The sequence below is a fragment of the Octodon degus genome, unplaced genomic scaffold (assembly GCF_000260255.1).
Source record: "Octodon degus isolate 3935 unplaced genomic scaffold, OctDeg1.0 scaffold00009, whole genome shotgun sequence".
NCBI lineage: Eukaryota > Metazoa > Chordata > Mammalia > Rodentia > Octodontidae > Octodon > Octodon degus.
Genome location: NW_004524585.1, coordinates 782,621 through 793,804, shown reverse-complemented (window position 1 = coordinate 793,804; position 11,184 = coordinate 782,621). Strand labels below are relative to the sequence as shown.

Below are 11,184 nucleotides of genomic sequence, written 5' to 3'. Positions count from 1 at the left end.
ATATATATGAATTGAATTCAAGCCTTGCACCTATGAGCATTTTAAGTGGTATTTTATGTTTATTATTTAATATTACAGTTAGCATTGCTATGAGAATAATTGATTCAAAAATAAGTAACATGATTTCTTTAGCACTTTGATCATAAGAGATTATTTTCATTTTAAGTGTTGGTTTTGTTATTCACAGGACCTCATTTTGATTTAAATTATTTTTATGGCTTTTTAATATTTCTATGAGTCGGGAAAAAGAGTGTCACATTCAATTTTGTCTACTTGGTTTTGATGTCTGGTAAAGAAGAATAATTACAAAGGGGCTGGGGAGATGGCTCAGTGGAATAAGTGCTTCCCTGGCAAGCACAAGGGCCTGAGTTCAATCCCCGTTTCCACCAAAAAAAAAAATAAATAAATAAATAAAAAGAATTACAGAATATTAGATAAGTTGTTTTTAAGGTAAGATTACTTTGCTAAACTGTTCTTAACTTTAGGTAGTAATAGTATGATAGAATTATAGCTTAGCGATGTGTTAAAGTAATAAATCCAATTCCCATATGGATTTCAATGGAAATTTACATCTCCAGCTCATTACCATGCAGCTAAAGTACACTGGAGATAGGAAAGGGTCTGTAAACTTGTTAGTAGTTATTAGTTTTTCTTGTAGCAGAAGTTATTGACATTTGTGTAGTGGCTAAAGTTTATTGGTTTCTTATTCATCATCTCATTTAATCCTGACAGAAATCCATTTCTATTGCAATGAAAAATGTTATCTTTATTTACAGCTGAGGAAACAGCAAGTCTGAATGATTAGGGGACTTACCTAAGATTTTATAACCATTTTATATTGCACAAGAATATAAGAACTAAAATCTCAAAAGAATTCTAACATAATTTTTACCTACAAAAAATCAGTTTCATTATGGAAGTATCTAGTATTTTTTTATTTTTATTTTTTTTTGGTGGAACCAGGAATTGAACTCAGGTCCTTGCACTTGCCAGTGAAGCGCTTATTCCACTGAGCCATCTCCCTGGCCCCTCTAGTATTTTCCAGATTGCATAGATGCTAGATTTTGTGATGTCAAAAAATATTATTTTCTTTCATATATAGTGATATTGTAAAAGAGAATAATTCTACTCTTTTGTTATTTTTATCCTTGTTCTCATTGGTAACAAGACTAAAGAACAATGTTATACCAAACGTTGCATATAGAAGATTAAAACATAACTTTTGGAGGCATAAGTTATGGAGGAAAGTTATACAGGTTGTTGTAAGTAATCTGTTAAGAACATAACTGGAGCCGAAATAAAAGAGAAAGCAGGAGAGCGAGGATAACTCTATTTATAACAGCCAGGGTATGTAATCAAGCTAAATTCCCTTTACTGGATGGATAAGCAAATTGTTGTATGTAATGACATCTAAATAGCATCCAGTAATAAATCAAAATGGAATCCTGTTATTTGCAACAATGTGGATGGTACAGAAGGACATTATGTCAGTGCTGGCACAAGCATGTATATTACATGATCTTACTTATGTGGAAACTAGATAAATTTATCTCTTAGGAGTAGAAAGCAGAATAATGGTTACCAGAGGGAAAAAAGAAGGGTAGGAGTCATAGAAGGTAAGAGAAAGGTTGATGACTGAGTATATAGGGAGGAGAATAAAATCTAACTTTTATAACACAACAGGGTAGCTACAGTCAATAATAATTTATTATATATTTTAAATAGCTAGAAGGATTAATTTTTAATATCCGAAACACAAAGAAATAAGAATTATCTTGACATTCTAGATAGTCTAATTACCCTGATTTGACATAATATATTGCATATGTGTGTCAAAATATCACACCATGTGACATAGCTATGTAGAATTATTGCACATTAATTAAAACAATAAAAAGGGAAAACAAGATGACACAGGTTTTAGACATATCAAGAATTTTCATCATGGGGCCGGGGAGATAGCTAAACACCTGCCTGGCAAGTGCAGGGCCCTGAGTTCAATTCCCATTACTGCGCAAACAAATAAACAAACAAACAAACAAACAAAAAGTTCATCATAAAATAATTCTTGGAAGTAAGGAAAAGTATACAATTCAGGAAAGCTATTTCAGATACTCTTCCTCAGAATAAGTAGTGATAGCAGTACTAAGGTACATAAGGAAGAGAGAGTACTGAGTTACACTTTCAATGGTACAGTTTTCTTACCAATACTTTCCATTCTCTTTTTAATTTTTTATTTGGCCTCCATTCTCATTTATTAAATCCTAATACAAATTTGATGGATTAAAAATTTGATTTCTGAGAGCAGGCAAAATGCCTCAGCAGAATAAGCATCTCTTAGGCAAGCCCAGGGACTGGGGTTCAATCTTCAGCACCACATGCCGCCCCAGCCTTGTCCCATAGGCACCCTGAGCTGGTGACCGAGTCTGGGTCTGGTGGCACATGTCTGTAATCCCAGTGTTGTGGCGGCTGAAAACAGGAGGATCACTGTGAGTCTGAACTGTGTAGTGAAACCCTGTACCAACTTAAAATTTTTAAAAAATGTGAAATTTGATTTATGTATCTGTATTTTTCTTTCTTTGAATCAATACTACAGTTAAGAGGTAGATACCTATTATTTTGGAAAAGGGAATATTTTGAGAGACAATCTACAGAAATAGAATTTTTATGTTAGTAAATTCAGAAAATAGGAAAGGACCATCAATACTATATAGAAAGATAGACAACAAAGCATGAGCAAATACAGAAAATGAGCACAGGTGTGGTGCTTCACTGGATGGAGGAAGGTGTCTGAGCTGAGTGACAATTCATTTTAGGTTCTCTGGCATCAGGAATCACTTCTCCCAGCAAACAGCTTAGCATATGAGATCCACTGGATGTTGCTACATGCAGATGTTAGCTAGTTGTCTTATCTTGGAATGGTTCTAGGAAGAGCTCAGAGGTAGTGCGTTTCAGTCAAAGAACATGTCAACGAAAATGAACAATTTGCAGTGCAAACAAATGATGTAATCTTACAGAGGATGAAGTGTTGCTTTTCAGCTGACCAATTTGTGCCAGTGTAGAAAATGATACTGTGTGGTTTCCCATTGTCTACTCAGTACAAATTGTCAGCTTGCCTATTGAAAGACATGTGGGCCTAATAAAGACAAAAGCACCTGCTTTCCTGCTACCTGTACAAATTGAACAAATTATCAATCCAGACAGCCTGCCTTCTAAACCAGTCTGTATTACACTATGGGTAGGTCAAATAGGGACACGGCTGTGTCTTATCTCCATCCAGTACACAAAGTTTACCTTACTTATAGACCAGTTTATGAATATTTCTACAAAATTTTATAACTGTTTTGTAAAATTGTTTATATTCTTTGTTCAACTTTTCTATTACAGAATAAAGTATACTGTGAAAATATCACTAACCTCTATGGGAAAGTAGTTTGTCAAGTGATTCACCCCATTTCGCTGCCTCTTCAGGAAGAACACTGTTTGAGAAACAAAATGTCTCATAATGGAATGTGCAGAAAGTCTGTTTATGAATCAGTTCAAACATAGGATATGCTGTTGCTCTTCTCAGTTAATATTTTACATGGTTTTCTATATTTATATATCTTGAAAATCACATTTAAATTAGGAACTTCAAAAATATTGGTCAATTTTCTTCTGAGCTTTGCCTAACAAACACATGTTAACATTATGGATTTGCTCACTGGTGTAATATTTTTAAGAAAAAAAGATAATTATGAATTAAGTTAAACATCACTAAACCAAATTAGAAGGAGTCAGGTCAAGTATCTTTAATTCAGCAGCCTTGAAAACGTAAATTTAGAAATGTGTCTTTCCGTCGAGCATTTTCCTGCAATCTCCTTGACGCTCCAGCCACTACATGCTGCCGTTTCTCTATCAGTACAGAGAGTCTAACTAATGAAGTTTCATGGGGATAAAAAAAATTAACACAATTTTAAAAATTGAACAAATGCTTTAGGACTGTTTATAATTTAGAAGGTTGAATATTTTCCCAGACCCTTTATAGGGATATTAAAAATTGGGAAGGTTTATATTAAAATAGTATAGAAAGCTAAGGCTACTTTGTTATTTTAATTAAATGCTAAAACTATAAGATATCCCCTATTACTACATTGTGATACTTAGTGTGTTTTTTTAATTACTGAGGAAAGAGTTGAATATCTCTTTTCATGATATTTCGTTATGAAAAGAAATTAACATTATGTAAATTTATATGAAGTAAAATATAGTGTTTAAAAATAACATGTACATACCTTTAAAAAACACATTTAAATGTTCATATATTATTTAATACAGTCCATTAGGTTTAAATTTTAGGATTAGTCCTAATTTCTCAAAATGAGATCTATATCCTTCCCCATATCACTGTGAAGTACAATAAGATATAAGTCCCTAATTTTCTACTTCTTCACCCTTTAATTACAGAATTAGTAAAGTCTTCCCAAATATTAAAAACTATTCACCTTATGTCCTTGGCCAAGGGCCCAGATCTACTGCAGTGTGTCTCTTCATGTAACTCAGGCTTCTGCACAAGAAGACTTAGTCTGTTTCTTTTTTCCTTAGCTCTGTAAAAAACAGCATTAGCTTCAGAATAATTTATATGACATGTAAAATTCCTTCTTCTGCCTACCAAACAAGTCTGGATTGGTAAATACCCACCCACACACTGACAAATACACCAACCCACACTCATGCACAAATCTTTTTTGAATAATATTTAAATGTTATGTTTGCAGAGGAATTAGTATAGCATATGTTAAATATGTTCTTTTTTGCTTCAGGACAGAAAATACATGAGGTTTATATTTCAGCCAAGTATATTCTAGTCCTTTTGTGTAGGTAAATTCGCTATGCTTTTTAAAGTGAGAACACTTTAGATGTAAGAGTTGTTTACTCCCAATAAGTTTTTAAAAAGTTACTTTCCATATGCAGTGGAATAATTAATAAAATTTTAGCCATATATTTCACAAGTAAGTGCTTACAACTAATTCAACATCAATTATGTTTTTAAAAGCATAAGAAAGACTTAAAAAGTATAATTTTACCTGATTTTAGGTTCTTTGCTTGTTTCTTCTTTTCCTGTGCCGTGCATTATCTTGAAGAAATTTTTTTCTTTTGATTCACACATGTTTAAGTGAGAAAGCAAAACTAGTGATGTTTCCATGTTCTCCTTCAAAACAAGGAGATAGTTATTACATTGTTCTCTAGATCATGGATTAGTGCTATATCATAGTTACATGTGGTAAAAGCAAAAGCTGCCTTAACTGTACTAGCAGTGTGTGTGTGCGCACACACACACACACACACACACACACACACACGTCAAGAGTTGTGTTTCTGTCCGTGCAAAAATGTAGAACTGAGGAACCGAAGTGCAATTTTTACCTAAGCTATTTAGGGAAATGATATTGCGCACTTACGAAATGACTGTTGGTTTCCAAGATAAAGACTGGTATTACCACAGACCAACTTCTCTTTTAAGTTTGTGAAACTGGAATGCTTCTTCGACAGACACTGTCATTTCCCTTAAGAACTTTTGAAAAGTCTTTTAATGTGTATTAAAATGTATTGTTTATTGAATTACATTATTTTAGTTTGAAAATTGACCTTTCTGTCTTTCTAGATTCATGAACATCATATCTCTATTTAAACTATTATAATCAGATAAGAGGGAGACAGACTTCTTGAACTATGATTTATAAGGTTTTTGTGGAAGAAGTGCTATCTGCTAAATGACAGAACAATAAACAAACAAACAAACAAACAAACAAATAAATAAGTACACAGTGAAAATATGGTTGCAAATAATTTCAAAAGTCTACATAAAGTTCTAAAATAGAACTGGTAATGAGATACATGGTTCTACTCTGTGTATGTGATCAAGTGGGGTCTGGAACAAAAGAAGAAAGAGATGCACAGTGAATGTTGACTCACTTAATCACTATTCCTTTTGAAATGGCTTACTGGAAATATTTTTTTTAAATAATAGAGTAGACTTTTTTATTTGCCCATGTTTTCTTTTCTAGATGTCTTTGTGTGTATTCAAGTTCCCATTTGGTATCACAATTTTTAGCCTTTCTTCAAAATTTTCTGTAATGAAACTATACTAACAATAAATTTTTCAGATTTTTCACTCTGTGTGTGTGTGTGTGTGAGCGTGCACATGTGATGTGAAGTGGGTAGAGCCATTTACTTAATCCATTAGATCATGGGTTTTGGGGGATGGTGGTGGTAGAAATTTAAACACTTAAAATGTATTCTCAGTAATTCTCAAGTGTGTAATATAAAAATAAATAGAAATTATCTTTTTTCTCATATTTAGTTGGGGTACAATTCCAGGTGCCTCTTTTCGTCTTTTAGCACTTTTAAAGTTGTCATACTTTTGTCTTCTGAGCTCATTATTTCTCAGGAGAAAGAAGTGACAATTTATGTAATATTTTAGGGTATAATGTGCCTCCCCTCATTTCGAATATTTTTCGTTAAAGCATTGGGTTACAATATGAGGAAGAGATAGAGAGGAAGTGGTAGGGACCAGAGAGTCCCCAAGGTCATGACCCTATGACACACTTCCTCCAACTGGTCCCTGCATCCCAATAGCCTATTCAGCTAAGAACTTATCACTGGGTTAATTCTCTAATCACTTTTCCAGGAATCTGTTAATTCACTCAAGTTGACAAGCAAGATTAAAAGACACAAGTAGTGTTTGTTGTATTCTGGATTTATTGAACTTCTAGGACCTGTCCACTTATAGTTTTTATCAAAGTTAGACATATTGAAGTTTTAGCTTTCCACTTGTTTCTCACTTTTCTATCTCTAATCTTCCTTTATTTGTTTGTAGAGGATCTTAATATTTCCACCAGTCTCTAAGAAACTGTTCAGTTTTGTTCATTCTCTCTTTTTCCTGTTCATCATTTTGTATGGCTTCTTTTGCTGTCCTAACTTGACGATGACCATTCTTTTTTATATGCAGTATTTAATCTGGTATTGAGTTCATCCAGTAAATTTTGTTTTAATTTGTTTCTAAAACTCACATTTTTCTTATAGTTTCCATTTTGCTTCATATTATTCTTTTAAAGAAAGAATCTGAATATGTTTATAATATCTATTCTGAACTTCCTTTAGAAAATTCACCATTGTGGACTGAGTTTGGTCTTATTTACTAGTTTTCCTCCCTTTGGTGGCACTTTTGTACTTCTTTGGAAATGTAGTTGTTTTTAACTGGAAATTGGGAATTTTAAATTATAGAATGTTACATACTAGGCTTTTATTAATCTTTATTTAATGCTGATGAAGTCATTTGTGGTCATTATCTGTATATCAACTTTCTCTTTAATGACTAGAATTTAAGTTTGTTATGGTTGGGTTTAGAGTAAACTTAGCTAATAATTAATCTCTAATTAATTTTAAAGGCACTCAGTAAATCACTTCTAATATGGATATTAAGAGCCCAAAAGCTTGGTTTAAGTTCCATAAATAAACTACAGATCATTGTAAACTATCTTCTGTCCGTACTCATATAGTTTTAACCCTGTGCCACAGCTGTTTGAGATATCGCCAGAATCAGAGATTTCTTTTTATTGTATTATTTCTAGTGCCTTATCCTGCACATCAGTATTATGTCAAGCCAAATAGAACTTTGTATTGAAAAGTAGTCCTGTAACTACTTATATAAATTTTATATATAAGATTTTATATGTATAAACTTATATATTATTGCAATAGAACTATATTCAATAAAATATAATTATATATATATAAATTCTATCATCTATCTATCTATCCATCTCTCTGATGTTCCTGTATTTTAGTATTGTTTTCTTTTTCTTTGTTTTTTTCTTTTTGTGGAACTGGCGATTGAAATCAGGCCCTTGTGCTTGACAGGCAAGTGTTTAATCTACTGAACTATCTCCCTGGCCCCCCTAGTCTTAAATTACTGTAATTGAAGATGCATGGATCACATATTAAGGTTCACAGTTCTATGATGCCTATTTCCAATATTTGAAAACAATTGTATTACATATTTTTCTAGATTTGAAATTATTTGATGGTGCAAATAATGTGTTATATTAGGTGGTCACTCATGATGATAGGCATCCTTGCAAACAAAATAACTTAAATTATAATATGTTTTATATATTAAAAACAATATATATATATAATTGAAATACAATTATATTATTTGGTAATACACAAATATCATCTAGTATACTGAACTATGTGTTATACTTTATTATTTCATTGAGATTTTTATAAACATTATTAACCAAATCATTGCTCAGATTTTCAATTGAATTTCACAAATGGTAAGAATATTTTTTTTGTACCAGGAATTAAACTCAGGACCTCATGCTTGCCAGGCAGATGCAATACTGCTAAGCTACATCCCTGACCAGAGATTCCTTATAAATGCCACCAGTTCAAACGCTGTTCAAAAATTCCTTCTTAATATTATAATTCCAAAGGCTGGCCAAATAGCTCAGTGGATTAAAGTGCCTGCTTAGGCAGACGCAGGGGGCAGGAGTTCCATCCCTGGGCCTGAAACGCTGGCCTCACTCCTGGCGTGCACCAAGACTGATTGAGACTGGGCATGGTGGTGAGCACATATAATCCCAGCACTTTGGAGGCTGTAAACAGGAGAATCACTACAAGTCCAAGTCTATGTACACCCTGTATACCCTGTCCTAAAAAAAAGTAAAAGAGCCAACCAATCATGGGCTGAAACTCAAATTGTGAGCCAAAATTAACTTTTTCTCTTTAAAAAATTAATAATTAATATATAATATATATATACTTAAAATGTTATAATTCCAATTAATTTTCTAGTAAAATGTCATTGATTTTGGCTTAAGTATTATGAATTCAGAGGTAAAATCCTGGTTTTTCTTTACTTTGGCAGTAGAAATTAAAAGCTCCTAAAATGAGGCTGTCATTCAAATATATATAACTATGTATTTCTTTTATCAGTATAAATTTGCTTCAACTTGAGCATATATATTTATAATATAATATATTTCTAAATTTCTGTTTTCATGTGAAATTAGTTATTTTAATAACTGTAGGATAAATCAGGGTTCTATAAAGCTTTCAGCCATAGTTTATTTGATTTCAGTTATCATAATAGTGGTAGTGCTAGTGATATATTTTGAGAGTGGAGCGCCTGCTCTGATTTATCATTTTGTGTATTTGAGAAGCAAAATTTTTAATATGAACAAAAGACATAAAGATACAATGGAGAATCACTTAATTAAATATTTTGTTTTTGAAATTTGATCACAAATCTATCTGCCTGCCTGCCTTCCTGCCTGCCTGCCTACCTGCCTACCTACCTACCTGTCTATATTTCAGTTCTGATGACTGAATTGTTTATTGTTTTTAGTCTTTCATATGAACAGAGCTAGTTGGATTTTCCCACTTGTAATTATTTCCTACCTTTTCTTTTTCATTACAGGGAAATAGAAAAACGAACGAGTACAGTTGCATTGAGACCAAGATTATCATCTTGAAATGTCAGTCTTCACTCACAGCAACCTAGATTCAATGGAAACATTGATGATTGCAGGCCTCAGACAGGAAATTTGTAAGCTGAGCCTGATAAATTGTAACAAACCAGTGAGGAAGGTATTTATGAAAAAATAACAGAACAAATGTAAAATTATTTGAGTCAATTTTTTTAGAATTTCATTAACCAAAATGAGTTTATTTGAGCATCAATAATTTTGTTAATTACAATGATTAAATAGGTCAAATATATTTATATCTCTGAGTACATTATGGCATTAAAGGACAATTATCCACTTCCACAGAATTATAGAAGCTAATTAATTTTCATGAAAATTGCTAAGTAAAATTGAAAATTAAGCAAGTATTCTACATTTTCTATTAATTATACCATGTGTATAAAGATAATTGATGAGTTAAAATTGTTCTTTATAAAATTTTTCTAACAAATGAATAAAAATGAAAAAATGGCTGGGAATATAGTTCAGTGGCATAAGCACCTGCCTGGAAAATGGTAGCTCTCAAGTTCGATCCCTGGTAAAAAAAAAAAGGAAGGAAGGAAGGAAGGAAGGAAGAGAAAGAAAGAAAGAAAGAAAGAAAGAAAGAAAAAAGAAAGAAAGAAAGAAAGAAAGAAAGAAAGAAAGAAAGAAAGAAAGGGTGCTTTGAGAAGTTTACTTTTTTAGCCCCCCAAAATGATTAAATGCAAGCATAAACTTCAGTATTTTGTAAGATCACTAAGAGAAAAGGATACATGTTTTGTTCTGTGTTCTTGTTACATTCTACTTAGAGTTTAGTGAAGAGTCCTAATTTTATTCTGATCTTTCCTGTGAACCTTGAAATCAATTGTGAGAACCCTGAGAGAAAAGAGAAACAACAGAACTGCATTCCTCAGGAACTAAACAATGGGGGAAAATATAAGCTTGCTTAGAAGATGAATTTTAAGGAAAATATGATGCTCAAAATAAAGAGGAACTAGATCTCTGTGGATTTAATTAAAGCTATGTGTGTAAGCCAAATATGTATTCAGAAATGAAAGACTGATTCTCTGAAGAACTTCCTATCTGAACTTCTGAGTGTTTCAGATTTTCTAAGAAATCCATGTTCTGCCAAGGAGCCAGTAGTCAAAAATCAACATGATACTTTGCTAGCTATTTTGAGAGTTCATTATATAGACTTCATGGGTTAAGGCAACTTGAAAGTAACTAAGACAATTAATCAATCTTCTTAATCAAGACTAATCTGCAATTATCACAAAACTACTGTCAGTCATGTTTTTAGTTATTTTTCAATCTAGCAACAATGTAAATACTGATTGACATTTGGTTTGTAGAAATTATTTTTTTCTATATAATTCCACTGAAATGTCTGTCTTAAAATGGAATCTTGATTTTACAAATCAAATATTACTGCTGCCAGAGGTCAGCCAAGTAGCTCAGCACATTAAAGCACCCACAAGCAGGTGTGGGGGCTGGGGACGTTGATACCAGGGCCTGCTGTGCTGGTCCCACCCCTGGGGCATGCTGAGATGGCGATTGAGACTGGGTGTGGTGGCATGCACCTGTAATCCCAGCTCTTGGGAGGCTGTAAATAGGCAGATCACTATGAGTCTGATCTAGCAATGAGACCCTGAACACCCTGTAGACCCTTCCTTAAAAAAAAAAATAT

General features: G+C 32.7%; 1 protein-coding gene across 1 annotated transcript in view; it reads right to left on the bottom strand.

Annotated features, from left to right (window-relative positions):
• Rgs18 (regulator of G protein signaling 18) overlaps nt 1–5,343 on the bottom strand; it is a 24,529-nt gene extending 19,186 nt beyond the window's left edge. Inside the window, exons 1-3 of the mRNA XM_004625292.2 lie at nt 5,067–5,343; nt 4,485–4,586; nt 3,418–3,479 (exon numbers count right to left, since the gene is read on the bottom strand). Coding sequence (XP_004625349.1) covers nt 3,418–3,479; nt 4,485–4,586; nt 5,067–5,185 — 283 coding nt within the window. The 5' untranslated portion in view covers nt 5,186–5,343. The remainder of the gene's footprint in view (nt 1–3,417; nt 3,480–4,484; nt 4,587–5,066) is intronic.
• Between the last annotated feature and the right edge of the window lie 5,841 nt (nt 5,344–11,184).